At 41.7% G+C, this 20,723-nt stretch overlaps 1 protein-coding gene across 2 annotated transcripts; it reads right to left on the minus strand.

The window, feature by feature from the left end:
* Positions 1-590: 590 nt before the first annotated feature.
* top3a (DNA topoisomerase III alpha) lies at positions 591-20,542 on the minus strand. Of its 2 annotated transcripts, none has more exons than XM_085156079.1 (19): positions 20,428-20,542; positions 18,059-18,118; positions 17,896-17,969; positions 17,729-17,804; positions 17,468-17,576; positions 17,208-17,351; positions 16,936-17,106; positions 16,737-16,837; positions 15,115-15,189; positions 14,907-14,989; positions 14,427-14,637; positions 14,099-14,284; positions 13,805-13,934; positions 12,922-13,035; positions 12,617-12,782; positions 12,347-12,493; positions 11,584-11,706; positions 3,988-4,736; positions 591-1,547 (listed from the first exon to the last, which is right to left on the minus strand). In XM_085156079.1, the coding sequence occupies exons 2-19, from the start codon at positions 18,107-18,109 to the stop codon at positions 1,384-1,386; spliced, it is 2,874 nt and encodes a 957-aa protein (XP_085012205.1). In that variant the 5' UTR covers positions 18,110-18,118; positions 20,428-20,542; the 3' UTR covers positions 591-1,383. The 2 variants fall into 2 exon arrangements, with proteins under 2 accessions (XP_085012205.1, XP_085012204.1); XM_085156078.1 differs by lacking the exon at positions 20,428-20,542 and adding an exon at positions 19,364-19,921.
* Between the last annotated feature and the right edge of the window lie 181 nt (positions 20,543-20,723).

Here is a 20,723-nt window from a genome sequence, read left to right on the forward strand (position 1 = left end):
ACAAAAAACTCAAACATGAAGCAAGTGCAACAGAAATATATAAAATCAAAGACATTTATATAATCATTAATGAAAAATGTGCTCGGTACAAACTGAATGAGACTGCATTAAATTAAAGGTGCACTTCCGAGGGCTCAAAATGATTGGGGGTTAAAAAAAACAAAAAACAAAAGCACCTTAATTACAATTATGACATCCTTTAATGTACCTGTAAAAGTCTTCATGAAGGAAAGATTTTGCATGGCTTCATAACTGTTATTGGATATGAAAGTTACATACTGAGAGATGTTGTGGGGAACTTTTTTAGATTTGGTTGACTCTATTCCTACTTTACTTATGCATCGGAGTATTTCAGGCCAGAGAAAGTCTGTTTTCATTCGTGCATCCTCTGCTTAGTCATAAATTTTGTTTCGTTTTCAAAGTAGGGCCGACTGAAAGTTTAAGACTCAAAACCAAAAGTAAATGAACAAAGAGAAGCAGACAACAGACTCAAAATAAAAGCAAAAGCTGAAGCTAATGGAAAACCCCAAACACTCCAAGCGAAACCAAAAGTTCCCTCTGTCATGACTGCAGAGATTTAATGTACTATAAAATGTTAAAATGAGTTTATTAACTTTTATCAGTGTGAACATCAGATGACCAGTCCAACCTGGTTTCTGTCCGTTTGCAGTGTAAAAACAATTTTCCCCCCGCCTTTTTCTTCCACCTCCATAAATTGATACATGAAAATATTCAGATATCAATACATTTGGCCGATTAGTCTTGACCGGCATGCACATACGCCGTCTTTTAAAATGATGTTTATTTGTCAGAGATGGCGTTGCTCCTGAGTCAGAAATATACAGGATTTTAGTTAGGACTTCGAGATTGTAAAAAGCAGAGAAAGACAGTAGAGTGGAGGATCGGTTGATCCAAGGCCAGGTGTGCTGTCAGGTTGCTGTGGTTACAAACGCGAGTAATAAAACTAGTTCAGCACTTCAGCGTTTGTCTCAGAGTTTATTTTATGTGTGCTCTCCAGCATAAATGGTCCGTGTACAGTTCAGATTGGTTTGTTTTACACTTCAATATTAGCTTGACCTTATTTGTCCTCCCAAGCCCCACAGAAGAGTCGCTCATCTAGAGCTGATCTGAGTACAGCTGAGGTGCTGAGTGAAAACAAAAAGAAAAGCTGCAGTTTATGCTGCTGTTGGGCACTTTTGGTATTGGTTTGGCCAACACATGTGGGTGGAACACTTTCTGTTTTGCACACACTTATCCTGTTGACCCAGTTGCTTTGCAGATGCCCCACTCTATGTATAGTCCAAGTTGTTAAAATTTAAAACTGAAGTCACAGACTTTATTAACTCTGCCCAATTATGGGGTGGCTTCAGTCACAGACAGCAGTCATCGCTGAGGACAGGTGACTCGGGTGTGTCCTGGCATGTGGCAGATGCCACAGGTACGAGGTTTCTTAGCAGCAGGGGGTCTGTTAGCACTCGGATCTCCCATCATCTTCCTTCCCTTCCTCCCGCCTTCTCCATCACTATAAAATCCACCACCAAAACCACCTGACACGGGGAAACGGAGATCAGAGTTAAAAGAGTCAAAGTTACCAGCTATTGCATAGAAAGTGCCAAAGAATTTTTTTCAGCATGTTGGGACTGCAGGTACATGTCATGTTGATGCCTCAAGGTCTCTATGTTCATGAGTCGTGACAGTACTTTCTTTTTTACCATCAAATGGGGTGTAGGTGAGTGTAATATCCTTTTTTCCTTAAACAAACATAGTGTGTTTTGTAGAACTTTTGTAGAATTTTACAGCCAAATCACTGCAGTCAAGGTCCACTAAAAATCAATAGCATAAACGGCAAACGCCTGTCTATAATGCATTTATAATGTCAAGTACGCTTGCTTTTACTGAGATGACTCATCTTTACAGAGAATCTATTAGAAAGTCTTGTTGTATTGCTTGGTCTGAAAATCTGAATATGTCCACGAAGAATATAAAAGGTGGACGTAGTCACTGGAATGTGACAGAGCGCATCCGGGAAATTTCGTAGATCAAGTTAGCAGTTTGGCAGTTTTTCCATCTACTTCTGTACTCAGACTTCCTTCTGCCACCGAATGAGTCAGTCCCTGCTGGCCAGAACAAGCACTACAGGTTTAATGAAAGCACTTTGACTCTGGGTTCAATCTGAGACCTGAAAACTATGCCCATCCTTTTTATCCTAGAAAGATAAGGCAGATAAGACCGGATAATTAAGATTAAGATGAAGATTAAAAAATTTCAGGTGGTAAACTAAAAGTCTTCATGCCAAGTTTTGATGGCGTGTAACAGTAAATAACACCGACTGGATTTCCTTAAGAATCCTGTCAATACTTTATTGGTCCGTACTTTATTAGTATACATTATCACTTCTTGCATCAGTTTTATGATTTGTTGTTGGTAATGTTTCGCTGTGTGTTACTTTCTTATCACATGTGAACTCTCGCTGCAGTATGAATAAAGAAATTTGGACCTGATAATAACTGTGTTTTGAAGGTTTAATCAAACCACACCGCTTCAGTTATTACAGATAAAGCTTTAATTGGTTCATGTGGGCATCTGCAGAGCCAAGGTTATTAAAAAAAACACTTCTGTATTTATTTACAAGTATTAGAGCCCGATCAATATAGGATTTTTAAGACCGATATTGATACCGATATTTTGGTTACTTAATAATCCGAATCTGATATTACTTTTTAGCCACACCAAACACAAAGAGAGATCCCTGACATTTGTTATGTGTAGTTATTCAATGCACTGTTAAGGCACTTAAGATAACAAGCAGTTTAAGAAACTGCAAGTGGATTTGCAAAGTGCACGTGGTCGACAAACTGTGTAACGTCAACACTAATAACATGGCTGAAGGGTGCTTCTCCTGCCTTGTCTTTGTTTCTTTAATTTTCATTTATTGACTGTTATAATTGTCAAGAACGACATAATAGTGCATAGTTAACATCAGCCTGCAGATGACTCAGTCAGGCTCTAACATTTGTCTCAAAATATGGTCATATTTACAAACATCTGCCAATGCCAACCATGTGGGGTTAAGATCAGTGTCTATGCGCTGCAAAGATCAGCTTCCAAAACATAAGTCAAACTAGTTTTCTATTTTTAGGCTGTATTTATGTTTTGGAAAAAAGATACGTGTAGTTTGTAGATGCTATCCATATGAGACCGACTTGTTGATAAAGGTTCACAGTGAAGGCAAAACACAATCTGAAAATGAGCTCATCCTCATGTTTTCCTTGTGACTCACTCGTTCCTACGCATAATATGTGTTTCAGGTGAAGCCAATACAAAGGCAGTATATCCGCAGCGCATCCACGTCAAAGCCCAGGCTCAATAGCAATGACCTCAATAGAGCTGGTGACTCCATACATTGTAACAATAAAGCAGTTCTGTTAGGAAGTTTGTGACGAGATTTCCCTGAAAATTATGCAGCTGCTAGAAACACTTGTTCAACTATTTGTCCTGCCAGCAATGTGTTTGTCCATACTTGTTAAAGGAAACAAAGATGAGAATTAATTTTATGCCCATTTAACAAAGGAATCTAGCTAATTACTGCAAGGTCACATACTTTTCCTTTTCACTACCTGAGCCAAAGAAGTTATGTGATTGGTTCAGACTGTTTGTTTTTTCTGTCCGACTGTTTGTTAAACGAATGACTCAAAAGGTTGTGGAAAGATTTGCATTTTTATCAGAGGCGGGGCCTAACTCATGTGTAAGTGACTGATGACTATTAAGAGTCACTGTGTATGGATCCAGGAATTTTAGGAAGCATTCTTCACTGTTTTGTGTGTAATGTGCATCATATCTTCACAATTGCATATTGAATTGAAGTAAGAGATAACAGTGACACAGTTCGTGCGTGGTGTGGAGGGAATTTTCAGCCCTGTTGGAGGTATGTGGTCTTACATTGGATTATGATTAGGAGCTCAGAGGATTTGTGTGTGAGAGCCCCACCTGGTGGAGGTGCGTTCTCATCAGCCCACTGAAAGAAGCCACACTGCTGCTCTCTTGGCTTCCCACAGGTGTGGAACATGCGACCCTTGTTTGGACCGTCCTTCTGCACCGTTCGCGTCACGGCTGCCTCGTTGCAGTTGCACATCACCTGTCCCAAATGTCCTGGTGCACCCGCTTCCTGCCCTCTGCTTCCTTCAGATGTGTTTCTGAATCCCAGAGATGGCCTAGGAGGCTGGGAAGTCTTCGGTGCTGGCGGTGGCGGCCCTCGATTCTGTGGCGCCCCCTGCTGACTTGGTTGATCTGCCCAAAGAAAGAAGTTGCAGCTCCCGGCGTTGCACTTATAAAACTGCCGGCCTTGATTAGGGCCGTCTTTGCGCACAGTCAGGAGGAGTGCATCCTGACCACAGTTGCACACAATCGCGTCACTGCTGGCGTTTATACTCATACTGCGGCCACCTGGTGGAGACGTCGGCTGTGGGGTCCAGGAGGGCACAGGTGGGAGAGAAGGGCGAGGATTGGAGACTCGGGTTCTGGACGGATCAGGTCTGGGTGGCCTTGGAGGTGGAGGATGAGGGTCATCTCCTCTTCCACCCCCTCCTCCAACTCCTGCACCACCACCACCTCCCCCTGGTCTGAGATATTTCAGGTCCAGCACTTCTCGGAGGGTCTCGTCACAGCCACCGATGCAGCCGACAAACTCCAGAGGCATCATGGGAGGAAGGCTACCCCTGCGGAACTTGAACTTCAACCTGAAGAAGGGAGGACACACAGGAGGCAACCTCAGTATGCACATCTAATAAATGAACTGTGCTGTGTGGCAATCCATCACTTATTTAACATCCAAAGAGAGTAAGCCACTCTAAATTAGTCAAGTAAGCTACGGGTAAGCTCAGTCCTCTTAGCTTGCTTGACTCATTCAGAGTGAGTAATTTTAGTACAATCAACACAATCAGAATCAAATACCTCAGGTAATTTCAATTATTATACTATTTGTTCAGCAGGCCGACTGTGTCCACCCACAAAAGTCAAGTGGGTATGTGCTGGCTGTGGTGTGGAGTATTAAGATTTCACAGTTCACTGTTAAAAAAATCCTCCTGCATAACGTTATTGCAGCAAAGATTCTTAAACACATTCTTGACATAAATAGTTAGATTACGGTGCTGCAGAAAGACCATGAAGCTAAGACATCAATGATGCCAAATTTCTAAAAAAAAAAAAAAAAAAACCCAAGCTTTGCTTTCTGCACTTTTTTCTAAAAAAAAGTTTTCTATTAATTATTATTGGTCAATATTTGTGCCAATAACAACATGTATTTGACACTCCAGCATGGCCTCATGAATGGATCTATCAGCTTGCTAATCCACCCCTTTGATGCAGAATGACGATTATCATTGTTTGGCATAAAACTATGTAGAGATATGAATAAACTCTAGAAGATGAATCCTAATTACTTAAATATTTCCCCTGACAATGAGGTTCATTCTGTTGTTCTGTGCTCAACTGTGACTAAAAGACATTAGAAGGAAACGCTTAAAACCCCCACACATCTGGATGTCTTAAGGTACAGGGTTTCCAATATGATATAATTGGCTCAGTGGTAACGATGTGTGAGTCACTTTTGCGCTTCTGCATGGACATTTGGTTTGGTTTGCTTCACTGGCATAATTGAATTTGATCCACAGAGACGATTTATAAGTTATCAGTGAACCAAAGGCATATCATATAGAAGTTTAATTCCAGTGACATTTTCTGTCACCCTCTGTCAATTTTAGTGGCTGTAGGTAACTGAAATTACATGCAAGTCAGGAGTATACACCATGACTTATGACTGAAATGTAATAAAATATATATTCTCATAGAAAACTGTGTGAAGCACTGAGGACAAACAGACCACCACAAAGTGGCTTTTTCAAAAACCTGTACATAACAAAAGTTGGTAAAACAGGGCAAGTTGCCGTGGCAACAAGTGAGGCGGTAGCACCAAGCAACAGTCTACTCCTGCGCACATCTGCATTTATCAGCATATGAAGTTATCCAACAAGCTGCACAGTGATATCTGATTTAAAAAAAAAAAAAACTACAGCGCTGACATTGTTCTGGAGAGAGGGCTGGAGCTCAACTTTGAGCTCGCCACCAGATTGGTTGCCATGGTAACAGATGCTGGTGTGGAGCACTTTGGCTCACTGCGAGTGAGCATGCCCTATATTTGGACTGAGCTGAGCCACGTGCTTGTAGGGTTAACGCCTACTTGTGTAAACAAGATTTGGAGAAATTTCTCGAGAGCGTCAGGGCCGTCGCTGTTTGTTTGCCTGAGAGGGTAGCATAAGGCACGGAGGGAGTTTAGCACTGATGTGACCACTTAAATAAATAAATAAATACATGTTTTTTTTTCAGTTAATGTGTGAGTTAAATCTCTGTTGTGCTGAGAGGACGAATCTTTTACAAAAGCATTCATAACTTAGACATCCCTCCCTAAATCAGTCAAGTACAAAGCACCTTCAAAAATCATGCGTTCTGAAATATAGTTAGCAAAACAACTCGTGAAACCCCTCACAACATAAGGGCTCTGGCTTAATCTTGTTACTGTGCCTTATGCCTGTGATGAAAGGACATTCAACACCAGCTACAGGTGCCAGTTACCAAAAACACAACACTTAAACACATGCAGAAAGCTGGACTGCTCCTGCATGATTCGAGAACGTGTTAATTTCAGTGAGATCTCATGATAACCGAAATGATCGTCCAGGTCTGATGGAGCTGGATTATATGGAGCAATTTAAATGAGTTAAAGACAACAGGAAAGCCAAGAAGCTGAATAAAAAGCATCACTGAGCACAGCGTGTGAGCACTCTTAACAGAGAGACGCGAAGCATTTGCAAATGTTTTTGCACGTTTCTGCAAGTGACTGAGTGTCCAGAGTTTGACCAGTTACTGGTTGAATACGTCTTTGTGATTAAAACTGATCACCTTTCTATCAGTTGAGTAGTTTTGACTTCTAAAATATGTTCAAACTATTTCATTGTGTAAGTCAGCACAAGCAGAACAATTCATCTAACTCAGACCTTCCCAAAGTGTGGGGCCCGCCCCCTAGGGGGGGTGCAGAGCCATTGCAGGGGGGGGGCGCGGAATGAAAAGGGGGGGGAAAAAAAAACACAAAACACTTGGACACTGGTAGCACGGGGCGCCCACAGAAACACAAAGCAGGAGATGAAGCATCGCTGAATATGTTTCCAAACCAACTTCATTCTAAGCCAAAGACTAGAAAATATGGTGAAGCATATCTTCCCTTTGGCTTCACCTGCACAAGTGCCGAGGTAGGTCTCCCTGCAGAATTGGTTTTACCTTCGTAGGGAGCAGCGCTGGGCTGTTTAAATCACGGACAAACAGGATCCCACAGTTGTTTATGTTTTTAAACCCATTTTGCACAGAGAGGCATTTTTTGAAAAATGTATTGATGCAATGTTGAACATTATTACACATGAAAAAAAAAAACTACACGTGAGGCCTCTGCCTTTCTAAATGGAGGGACAGTAATTGCGTGTGTACGTGTAAGCGTGTAAAACCTGAAGATTAACAGCATTTTGTCTCTATCTGCCATTCTGCAATTCATCTCATGTAAACAATAACGTGGTGCACAGCGTGACGTGAAAAAAGGCACATACCTTTTGCACATACGCAAAAAAGGAGTTTTAAAAAATCTCCGTTCTCGGTGATTCGAAACGCCGTTTACGTGTGGACGAAACAACTGCGTTTTCAAAAATACCCGTGTAGGTGTGGACGCAGCGTAAAAGAGTTAGTAGTTTATTTTATTACTACCTGTCATTTATTGCAGATTACTTGTATTTGCTTAATTGTTTACTAAATGTTTGAGGTGTGAAATAAACCGCAATGGAGCAAAATATGGGTGTGTGTGGTTGGAGGATGTGTTTGTGCGTGTGCGTCAGCGCGTGCACGCGCGAGAAGGGGGGGGGGGGGGGGGGGGCGCGAACATTTTTCTTGTAAAATAAGGGGGGCCCAGCAAAAAAAGTTTGGGAACCACTGATCTAACTGTCAAAGTCTGCAAAGGCCACATGTCACAAACTGAGCTGAGATACATCCATCTACCTGTAGTACAGTCTGCTTACAGACTGGTACTTATACGGTGCTTTTCTATATTATCTGAGCACTCAAAGCACTTTTTCCTAGAAGCCTCATTCACCTAGTCACACAAGGTTTGTTCAATACACTTAAACACTTTGGAGTTCACCATCTTGTCCAAGCACACTTCCGCATGTAGACTGGAGGAGCCGGGGGTTGAGCACCGACCCGCTGATTAGCAAACTCTACAGACTCTCCTGAGCAACAACCTGCTTAAAGTCTGGTTAACTGATTTAGTTCCTCTTCAAACTTGATTTTTATTAAATAGCGGAGAGTTTCTCACACTGGGCCTCTGGTGTCCAGTTAGCTTGTAAGTCTAAGTCATGAGGCTGGAATTGTAAAACATTTTTATATAGCTCGAGAGCAGCTCAGGAGGATCTGTGTAGTGCAGCAAAGAGAAAACAACAGAACATCAGTGCAAATACTTTAAAGCATATGGTTCTTTGGTATTTCCACTGTTAAGCTGGAAGATAGCAAGTTACTTGGAAATCTACACCATAGCTACGTCATATCGCAAACCTCTCTGAAAACCTTCGCTTTAACCGTATGCCATACGCTGATGTGTACCTCCCTAGAAATGCAACAACACGTCGTGGTGACACAGCGTGCATCTGCACTGACTGGTCTGTTCAGTAACGGTTCCTCCTGTACATTTCCAGCTACCCTTTGTTGCAGCAGTTTTTGAATTTATCAGTGAGAGAATAACAACCATTGTCCTCATATTGATGCTAATAATGCCAATAATAGATATATAATGACTCACACATGTCAGTAAATTCCTAAAAGAGAATGGACGTGAGGAAATGTACAAAGAAGTGGAAAAACAGAAGTGAAACATTTTGTCCCTGAAAAACCCCCAAAACTGACCAAAACAAAGAGGGGTGGGGAGGACAGGAAAGAAAAAAGCCCCTGCATTTCTATCGACTATAAAACAGCAGGTCATTAACACAGGGTAATTAACACATAATGCACCAGCATAAGTGCAAGTGTGAATAGGTTATGTGGCCCCCTGTAGCACAGACCTGACAAAAGTCTAAATCAGCAGGCATGATTTAGGGAGATGATTTAAGTTGAGACTCTTTTCTGCGTGACGCTAGGGGACGTTTACCGAATCCTAAAACAGTTTTGTAACTGTAAGACACTTTTGGACATCTGAGGCCAGAGTACATACTTTACATGTTACATGTTATTAAGAGTCTACATGTTTTTGTTCTGTACATATTCAGATTTGTTCTGCGTTGTACTGTATTGTGTGACCTTTGCAGGGAAGGTCGCTGCTCTTTAAATCAGCATTTGAACTTTGATACATAACAGTGGTCAATTAAGCTGAGATAGATGTATCTCTGTACAATAAGTAATCAGTAATCATGCAGGACAAGACTGCTGCGGTGAAAGTCCACTCTTATTCTAACAGTACCATTTATTTATTTTTGGGGATGTGTCTTCAGTGCTGAGGAAATATAATTAGTAAATTAATATTTTTCTCCTGGGTTCATGTGACAAGCAGGAAGTGAAACAAAAAGAGCACTTCATGTTAAAGCTGTGACTGTCAACATTAGTAGGCTTTCAAAAAAAAAAACAAGAGAAGAAAAAAAACAACACAAAAACCAGTCTGTCAGCTGTTTTTCCAACGTACTTATTACTGCTTAGGATACCTTCCGCTCTTCTGGTTAGAGCAGAGAGTTAGTGTTACACTTCCTGAAAGACCTTAAAAACTACAAGCATTAGATACACACACACACACACACACACACACAGTTCACATGTGCACACATCAAGAAGGCCGTTTATCTACAGCACTGACCACATAATGTGTGATCACTGCTCTGGCTGGACAGCAGTGGATCGCACAGAAAAACAATCCCAACTCCTTTAGTGCAGGACAGCCGTAAATACGAATGCTTCTTATCTATTTGTCACTCACATTGCATCAGAGGACATTTGCATAAAAACTGAGTAGCACTACAAATCTACTGTGCACAGTTTAAATGAGCCTAATGAAACACACACAGAGCCAGAAGGACACAGTGAACAACGAGGACCACATGTGTGTGAAGACTCTTCAGCCACGCTTACAGCTCTGTGAGTCTGTATTTAAGGTGTAATTGTTCTTCAGCTGGAGTGTTAATGACACAGTCAAATAATATGGCTCAATAAAAACCATATGAAAAAAAGTGATGAAAATATCCAAATAAATACAGGAAAATAGATAATGGATGTTTAAAAATGTATTCATTTATTCAGAATCCATTCTAAACTGTATCTCTGTGGCTTTTAAACCCTCCAAAACGCATAGTGTACGCTGTTAAGTACCAGGAGGATTGCCAGGATTTATACATCGGGGAAACCAAACAACCTCTGGCAAAGCGGATGGCACAACGCAGAAGAGCCACCTCGTCAGGCCAGGACTCTGCAGTCTATTTACACCTACAGTCCAGTGGACACTCTTTCAGTGATGAGGATGTACACATCCTGGACAGGGAGGAACGCTGGTTTGAGCGCGGAGTCATGGAGGCCATTTACGTGAAAAGGGAAAGACCATCTCTGAATCGAGGAGGGGGCCTAAGGGTACATCTATCACCATCTTACAATGCTGTGATTGCAGCCATTCCCCAACTCTCTGTGAATGGTACTCACGGCCATTGATCAGTGAGCTTTGATCAGTGGTTGTTGATCAATGGTCATGAGAATTTGCATAATTATGATGAAGGAACTGACCTCCCGGCCTATTCTTCCTTCAGTGGTGCTAGCTTCAGTCATTATGCAAATGTACTGTTGATAAGATCAGGGAAACCTGCAGTCAGCTGAGACTGAAGAAGTCACTTGGATGAGTGACGAAACGTTTCTCCCACTGAAAACGCTACGTCCAGATGAACAGAATGGTAAATGGCCTGTATTTGTATAGCGCTTTACTAGTGCCTAAGGACCCCAAAGTGCTTTACATTTTCAGTCATCCACCCATCCACACACACATTCACACACACTGGTGATGGCAGCTACATTGTAGCCACAGCCACCCTGGAGCACACTGACAGAGGCGAGGCTGCCGGACACTGGCGCCACCGGGCCCTCTGACCACCACTAGTAGGCAACGGGTGAAGTGTCTTGCCCAAGAACACAACGACGAGACTGTCCAAGCCGGGGCTCGAACCAGCAACCTTCCGATTACAAGGCGAACTCCCAACTCTTGAGCCACGATCGCCCAAGAATCAACTTTTGGACATTCAATTTTTTTTTTTTAAAGGGAAAATACAAATAATCTTTTTGTACTACAAAGCAAATTACAAACTTGAGTCTTTGTGGAAGAGACTGATCAGCATTGTCACAGCATTACTCAACCCTTGATCCCAGTAAGCTAGCCTTACTTTATTTAGGACATTTCACAGTTTGGTAACTTATCAAGCACTCCTATTAGGAATGGCTTTAATACTGTCCAGATTAATACAAATCAATACTCACATATGAATGGGGTGTGGCTGACAGGTGGGACATGTGCTTTCATCTCTGCTGACCTCGAGCACCACGTCGGGAAACCACACTGCTGTTTTACAGGCTGGGAAGCCCACACACGACAGGTATTTACTGCAGGAGGAGACAGAGAGCAGCTGAGAGGTCAGAGTGCAGCGAGGGTGCAAAAAGCGTTTATGTCCGCTACGATGGTAGAATCCCCCCCCCCCCCCCCCCCCCAAAAAAAAATAAAATCAAAATGAATAAATGTAACAAAAAAAATAAAAGTAAGATGTGATGGGTGCGTCAGGTAAAAAGAGAATCACATGAAGTTCCTACCACACAGGTGGCAGTGTTAGGATCTGAGGTTCCTTCAGCTGGTCAAGTTCAATCTTTTTCCATTAATATGCCCCCTGGTGGCACATTAAAGATGGTAATGCCAGGACTAATCAGGCTCAGACTGTGATAGTTCAGCTCAGGAGGAATGACACACCATTTTCACACACCACGGAGTCCAGACTTTAACCCCAGTGAGAATCTTTGGGATGTGTTGAGAAGACTTTATGTAACGGTCCAACTTTCCCACACTGGGAGATGCCACAGCGCATGTGTGCTTTTACCAAAGGTAAGGGCTAAAATATTAGAAGGTGTGAATTTTTTTCTTTTTTCTGCCCAATCGGTGTATTTTTAACAAATACATCTGTACTGCCTGCTGAGGAAGGTTGGAAGAACGCATCATTCTTTATTACAGCTTCCGTTGTTTCCATCGTCTCACCTGTTTCCCTCTCTCTTCTTCTTTAGCACCATGTCCCGACCACAGTTAGGGCACTTCCTCACCGGCAGCGGGATCTCCATGTCCTGCTGCTCTGCTTCAGGGATCTCGTGAGCTGCACCGAGATAGGGAGACAGCGCTTCATCTAACCTGAGGGAGCAGCAGACATACGACTTCTTACCAGCAGGATGCAGCGATAGCAGGAAAGGTTACGCACTAGTTTTAATATTGAGGACATACACACGTCTAAACTACAAGGTAAATGCAACTAACTTCTTTGCTTTCCTGACAGACTCAATGAAGACGGTCTTGTATTTCTGGATGTGATGCTGCAGCACGCTCCGTTTGTCCTTTCGGCCTTCTGACACCAGCTTGAGGTCTGCTTCCAATTCAGCACGCAGGTTCGGTTTTGACATCTCATAGCCCATGGAGTTATAACCTGCACACACACACACACACACACACACACACACACACACACACACACACACACACACATAAACACGCACACATTGATATGTACGCAGCATAACTGAGTGATCGAGCTTTACATTGAGCGCGAGCGTGCATGCACATACCCTCCACCAGCCCCATGCCCAGCTCTCCAGGTGTAAACCTCTGGTCAGCTGTCAAGCCCACATACATGCGACTCTTTATAGTCTCAATGTGCTCAGCGTGGGTTGCATCTGTACCTGTAATGTGGACAGTTAGCATAGTAACACTCACATTAGACGCCAAACCGTGAGCACGGAGCAAAGAAGGTCTATACTGAGAGAAGCACGTGTTAGTAGGTGGAGCTGCTTTTATTAAATCAGATCAACACACAAAAAATATCCACATACACTCACTAGACAATTTATTAGGTACAACTTGTTAGTTGTGTTGGACCAAGTTGGATTTTCTTTTGCCTTAATTGTCCGAGGCCCCAATTCAACAAAGTGGGGGTAAAATGTAATATTCCCTCATTTGCCGAATACTATTGACCTGTGTACCGCCAAATCCTGCATAAATGTGAATGGGCAATGGCACCTCTGACTACAAAGAAACTAAAAAGGAAACCAGAAATCTCACAGTACCAAAGCTTTCGTCCTTTGACTACAAGTCTTACATAATCATGAATCTCTTTATAGCGATCACACTTTAAAGGTAATATTTAATTTAAAAGATGATATTTAATTCACTAAATGATCAAAAACTAACAACATATTTTATAATGAAACATTTCTTCCATTAAATCACATGACAGTGAGCTGTTCTTGTAAGGAAAATATTTTAAACTGACACTTTATGTACTGGGTCTTTAAATCTCTCATCCTGTGAAAGATCACACATTACATATATTCTTCATTTAAAGTATTTATGGACTAGTGACAAGTCGACAAATACACAAAACTAACTAACAAACAAACAAAACAACCCACAAAAAAACAGAATTTCTGACTTTGTGCGTCAATTATGTACCAATGCCGTGTTTCTCCATCAGCGATATGAGGTCGGCTTCAGTGAGCAGCTGCGGAGGACTCGTCTGTCCGTCCACCATCTCAATAGCAGAGGGCTGGAACTGAGAGCCTTGTTCATACACTGGAATCACCTGTAAAGCACATTTACCAGAATATGTTGTCCACAAAAAGCAATAACGTAGAGATGTGTAATGAATGCCAAGAATGTTTCAGCTCATAGTCACTATTTGAGCTGGTTAAGTGGGTTTAGAGCAAAACTGGTAAAGTTGGGTCAGTCTAAACACCCACACTGTACCTTTGTGCTCCACCTGTCATAGGGGTAAACATCCAGGTAGTTCCTTGCAATGATCATGAGTCCCGAGATGGAGAACTTCTCCTGAGCGATATCTATATCAACCACAGTCTCCTGTCCCAAAGCATCCTGGGATACACAAGCTAAGAAATGGCGAACAATGAACTCATACACACGTCCTTCATTGCCCTGGAAGAACACAAAGAGACAACAAGCAGTGTTTATTGTAATTATCTTCTCAAATTCTGCGGTTGTTTTCTGTTCATAAAATTGAAACAATTGAAATTTAAAAAGAAAAAAAAAATCCCTGTTATTGATCACACCAAGCTACCTGCAGTGCGTTAGTGAACTTGGTGGGATGTATGGGAGGGTGGGCTTGGTCAGAGTTCTTGCCCTGTCTTGGGTTGGGTCCCCCCGGCTGGTCAAGCACTCGCTGGGCGAACACCCCCCACACCGGGCTGTGAGCCTGCTGCTCCACCAGTGGGGTAAGAGACAAGTTTGCTGGAAAAATGTTGGTCTCTGTGCGGGGATAGCTGATGAACCTGAGCAGAAGAAGAAGAAAAAGAACAAAGAAAAGGACACATGTAAAATGTAAAATCACTGATTGCCGAACCTCCAGAGTGGGTGTTCTTTGTGTATAAAACTAAGAATACATCTAAATGCACTTGTATGTTTCATTGAACCCACAGAGACTCTCACACATCAGGCTTAAGAGTGAAATAAGTTCAGACATCGAGACATTAGTTTATTTTCTGGAAAGCAGTTTTTACATCACATAAAATGCTTTCGACTAAAAGATTCACACACTCACCCCTGAGTATAGAGCTTTTCTGCAATTTTCATGGTCTCTTTGGCACTTATTCCGAGCTTCCGTGAAGCCAGTTTCTCCAGTTCCTGTAGGCCAGACAAATGAAGAAGACTGTTTGCAGTGGGCCAAAGCAGCAGGACAAAATCTTTTTTTTTTTTAAGTTGCTGTGTGTTTTACATTTATGTGCAGCTGTTTGGCTTTTTATTCTTACCACAGTGTCCAAAGGCAGTGGCCTCCATTTACTCTTAGGTTTGCTGGTTACTGAGGTGACTGTTGCTATGGGATCCTGGAAATGAATGAAGTGATATTCTCTTTTCACACGCGGCTTTTAAATCATTTTATTTGTGCAGGGTGAAAACACTTGAAACTTACTGTGGTGTCCTAACAGCAGCAGGAGAAGCATAGAGATGCGCTAACCTCACACACAGTTGGTACATGTCCATGGTGCCTTTCAAGGTGGATACTAACCTTGGATTGTACTTTTTATATTCAAGAAATACCTCCATTTCTATGACCAAAATGTCCCCATTGGTATGTTATCATGTAAAATTCACTCTTTTACTTTCTGCTGTTGGTTAGGTTTAGCATCTCCAAAAATATTATTGATGCTACTTATCTGTTTGCAACAGCTGAAATAAACACCAGCAGCTGTGGCCCAAGTGGTGTGGGGTTTTTTGTGCATTGAAAAGCTTCTTGAATGGCCACAATGACCCTTCCCCCCCCCCCCCCCCCCCCCCCCCACACACACACACAACGGATAGTTTAATTTAGTAGTAACAGGACGTGTAGTGCTTGATAATGTGAGATGCCTACCTAATCAAAGACCATCTCAATCTTGAGTGTGAGGTGTAAATAATACAGATTTTCAAATTGAAAGCAGAAAAAGGAACACAAATATTAAGTTAGGAAGGAAATTGTTTCAGCACCTGTGTTTTGGTGAAAAGCTGTGAATGCAAACAGGAAATGTGAACTTCTGTTTGTCTCCTCAGGACACGTTTTAAAGTCCATTAACAGTTTTTCTCTGCCAACACGGGGGAACAAATTTAAAAAGGAAAATAAAAGAAAGCTTAGTGGAGCCATAAATGGACCACACAACTGAATGCTGAACTCTTTGGTTTTGGAACTACATGTGAGCCGTCTCACCGTGTTACTATAAAAAGATAGTGTGCACTTTTAAGGTATAATGCAGGGACTTCCTTGCTGGCATTCTCTAACCAGAATCAGGCTCTCATTGCCCCACTAGAATAAGTTCATCACACCTACAGTTTGACTTGTTATCCTCCAATACTTTAAAGAACTGCAGACTAAACCCGGCGCACAGAGACAAACATTGCTGAGTCTCTCTGACTTAAGTTTTTCTTCCGATTCTCACATTTCTCTCTGTGGGCAATAGTGAGAATGAAGTGTTAATTACTGGGCTCGACAGTAAACAATACACGTGTCTCGATGAGAGTCATAGAGCCAGATGACAACTTTGTTCTCTCATCAATAAGCAAAAAAAACCCCAAACCAAAATATAACAAAACACTCATGGCTGTATAAACAAACAGAAAAATCACAGCAGCTACAGTCTCACATAGAATAACAACTAAAACAAACCCATGAAACCAACAGATCAGAGGTCGTGACTATTTCATGAACAGCTCATGAGTTTTTAATCACTGAAGGAACAAAGTGTACTGCCACAGGTCTTTCACGTGCTCATGTGAAAATCTAATTAAGTGGAGCACTTAGATTATATGTCACCCAGACTCATCTACCTCAATTCAGCATTTTAGAAAAAGTATACAAAAATTCATCAGGATATTCAACATAAAACATGCAGGCACATACCTCCATGCAGATCTGGTAGAGCACTAGACAAGCTGTGTGATTGAAGAGGCGGTTTCGTTTCCAGTTAAACTCCACACAATCCTCCTCCACCTCGTGGATCACTGAGGCAGAGAGAGACACGAAGGAGAGAGGTGAATATCCTTTCAAAACCCAAATCACTGAATTTCTGCTGAGTATTGGGGTGTATGCACGGACAGACCTTTGATCTTATAGAAAGTCTCGGGTATGAATGCCTGGATGGCTTTGAAGCGCTCCACCACAAAGCCCAGAGTGGGAAACTGACAGCTGCCGTATGAGATCAGCTGATTGGCCAGGGACTCTGGGAAGATCTTCTGCAGGCGAAGTGTCTGGAATCGAGTAAAAGATGCACCTATGAAGGATGCATCAGACATTTGTTGAATCACTGACCTTTGACCCAATCCATTATCCCCACAAAGCCTTCCATGTGCTTAAGAGCGAGTGCTGTCTTACCTATACGCAAGTCCAGCTCCTGGCGGACATCAACTGCATCGCTGACGTTAGCATCAGGCTCTGTTAGAGTCTCACAGGCTCTTCGGATTGAGTTGGGCGTGATCTCAGAAAACTTTGCCCGAAAGACTTGTAAATTTGGCTTCACTGAAAGAAAATAAAATGCAGACAGAGGAGATGTTTTTAGCAGCATGTTTTTCACATGAAGCCTGAACTTCTGAGGCCTTACACAGTCAACAAAAACATCCAGAATTCTGCTATACCTGCTTTGCAAACATCTATGATTTCGAAGCCAATGTTTTCTCCCTCTCTATCACAATCAGTCCAGATGACCAAGGCCTGGCACAGCCTCACCTCCTTCTCTAGCGTTCGCTATGTAAGAAAAAAAAGGACAGAGGAAAGTGAGGAGAGGAAGAATGTTATAGCAGTAAACTTTGAGCATCACACATATGAACTGAAATACAAAATAATCATTTATTTCAGTAGATGTTTCCTATTATTGGGAGGACAGTTAACGAGCCTACCTTAATCTGTAACATATTATCCGGACAATATTTCTCTATTACTGCATCAAACAGCAGCACCGGATTGCAGCTGTGCCTTTGGAGAGAAAAGGATAAAAAACAATAAGCTTTTTCTGTTAGTGTGTTTGATGCTTTATACCCCCAAAAAACAAAATTTTTAAACTTACCATTTCTGAAATGGAGCTTTAAACTCCAAACCCAGTAAATGCCCTGATACTGATGTCATTGAGACAGTCACATTCTGGTGAAGGAAGCACAGGGACAAAAATCAGACACAAAGTGAAACGCCAAAGAACAGACATTTAGGTAAATGTATGAAATTTTCCTTACTTGCCCAAAGAGATGATATTCATACTCATAGATTTTATTAAACTTCGACATTCCTTCCCTCTAAAATAAAAAAAACAAGACAATGAGTGCTGGAGCGACCAAAGATTTGTTGTTGTATTGTCAAGTGTATAGATGGAGAAATCGGTATGGTTGACAAGTCAAACTGTACAGGCGTTTCTTATTTTGCTCACCATAATTATGTAAGCTACACAATACAAATGTGTCTGTCAGAGATCTTGTTATTGTGTATATATGTACTTTTTCCCTGCACATATTATTTAAATGGGGTTTAATTTACTCGAGTTTAAAATACATCTTTGTTTATCAAAGGACCAAAAATAACAGACAAATTCACAGAAACAAGTAACACAATCTCATTGCTGGTCCAGCTATATGTGGGACCAGTTGTGCTTCTGTAAGTGTTCATCCTCCCAAAGGCCTGTTTTTAGCCAGGAGAAACCCTGCTATATCACAGTTGTTACTCACAACAATAACATATCCCAGGGTTGTAGAAGGGTGCCTGTCATAAAGCCATTCTTAAGGAAGTAAACAAACCCAAACTTGAAATTTTTTACTCAAATCTCTTCAGCATGTACAGAGGAAATCAGACTGTCTACAGCTATCTGTAAGACACGGTGGAGGCTCTGCCATGGTTTGGGATTTCATTTCAGTCAGTAATGTTAGGGAAATGATAAATACAGAATTGGATGGATTAGATTTGATCCACTCTAACAGTACGATCTCTGAAAATGTCCAATTGGCAACAGCTTCATTTTCAGCATGACAATATTCCCAAACACACTGCTAATGCAGTAAAAGCGTTCCTGGATAGAAAAAACACACACACACAATGGAACATCAGTCATGGATTGGCCTCCCAAGAGCCCAGACCTCAACATTATTGAAGCAGTGTGGGATCATCCTGAGAGAGAACATAATAAAAGGCAGCAAACATCCAAAGAAGAGCTTTGTGTCCTTCAAGAAGCCAGGAGAACTATTCATAAAGAAAACTTAAATAAATGTCAAGAAAGCTGCCTAAGAGAGATCAGACTGTGTTGAAGAATAAAGGTGATCATACCAAATATCAACTTTCAAGCTGGTTAGAATTATAGAAACTCTGTTTTGCCTTATATACTGTATTTCCATGTATGTTTGTGTATGTTTACTTAGCAAAATATAAAGAAATGATAGGTGGCTCAAGACTTTTTACCAGTGCTACACATTTTGGAACTGATAGAGAGTTGACACATTAGCCTGGCAGATTTGTCTGTCTGAGGTGAGTGTGTGTGAGGGGATGTGACTGACCCTCCTGGCCCTGCCGCTGGACATAATTTCAGAGATCCCCTTGGCAGCATCATTTTTCTCGGCCACGCAGAGGACCCGACGGATCTGCCCCCGGCTTCGGATCATGTCTGCCTCCTGCTGCAATGTGTCCTGGAGGACACTCTGCGCCACACAGAAATACCTCCGCTGGACTCCTGGCCGCCGTAGTCCCGATAAAAGCACAGATCTCCTGAGGAGACACGCTACTAGCATACCCGCTCTCACGTGAAGCAGCCGGTTCAACGGACAGCTTCAGCGCTGTTCTCGTCCCATTTTGTTAGCATGCTAGCTGATGCGGGGAGCTACATATTATCAGCTCCCAGGAACTTCAACAAAGAGCAAAAAAGGTAACCAAAGCTTGACTAACTTCACTTCCCACAAATAAAACAGCGAACAAAGAGGAAATGTATGCCTGCCACACGAACAATTACCAACAATTAGCAATAAAACAAAATGAAGGGGACCTTAGACACAGGAACACTCTTACTTCTGTTTACAAAATCCGCGCCTGCCTGTCAAAACTGCCGTCATCAAGGTCGTAACACTGTCGCAAAAGTCCTGACGCAAAACCTCAAATGAAAACCTTAAAACAGGCTTAGAAAGAATATTACAATACGTCCATTCACTTTTACTTTTGTCTAGATGTGTTGTAATTATGTTTTATAATTATTTTTTTTATAGAATAACGCTAACGCAATGTTACTCGGTTGTTAAAAAAATAAAATACACTCTAAATACACCCATTTTTTACATGCCAGAATAACTTACTATTGGTAATTTGGAGTTTGATAATTGGGTTTTAATTTTTAGAATATATTACATTGTTTGTTTTTTTAAAAAAAAAAATCTCTAAAATGTAAAATTGATAATTAATTAGTCGCTTTCAAGGCTCTATAATAATTTTGAAAAAAAAACAGATCTTATTTCCTAATATGTATTTATACCCGTGGAGTGCTTTAAACCTCTATATTGACGAATTCAAATAAAATAAAATAAACTGAATTGAATTTCGGTTTCAGGGTGGATTTCCTTCACACGGGACTTACGTTGATCACGTGACCGGGCGGCAAGCAGCTGAGTAAACATGGCGTCCGTGTCTGACTGTGGGAATTCAGTGCAGCGCTTCAAGCTGTAAGCGGCGTTTCTGCGGCCCCGGTGTTTGAGCCACGGACTCAGAAATTACCGTGATACAGGGGAGACGTGAAGACTTGAAGAGGAGGAAAGAACAAGCTCTCCGCTAGAGCAGCTTTATCCTTTTTTCTCCTTCTTGCACAGCAGGGATGGCCTGATGCCTCCTAGCACGCTGTGATTGGCGCTAGATAATTGCTTTTGTTAACACAGA

This window comes from Neolamprologus multifasciatus, chromosome 4, assembly GCF_963576455.1.
Source record: "Neolamprologus multifasciatus chromosome 4, fNeoMul1.2, whole genome shotgun sequence".
Classification (NCBI taxonomy): Eukaryota; Metazoa; Chordata; class Actinopteri; order Cichliformes; family Cichlidae; genus Neolamprologus; species Neolamprologus multifasciatus.

What these genes read in the sequence shown, in the direction of transcription:
- top3a (XM_085156078.1), bottom strand. Translation starts at nt 19,594, where the DNA reads ATGCTAGTAGCGTGTCTCCTCAGGAGATCTGTGCTTTTATCGGGACTA. An exon ending in GGAGCTGGACTTGCGTATAG is followed by an intron (nt 17,107 to 17,207) that starts GTAAGACAGCAC and finishes CATCCTTCATAG; the next exon opens with GTGCATCTTTTACTCGATTC. An exon ending in GGGCATGGGGCTGGTGGAGG is followed by an intron (nt 12,783 to 12,921) that starts GTATGTGCATGC and finishes GTGTGTGTGCAG; the next exon opens with GTTATAACTCCATGGGCTAT.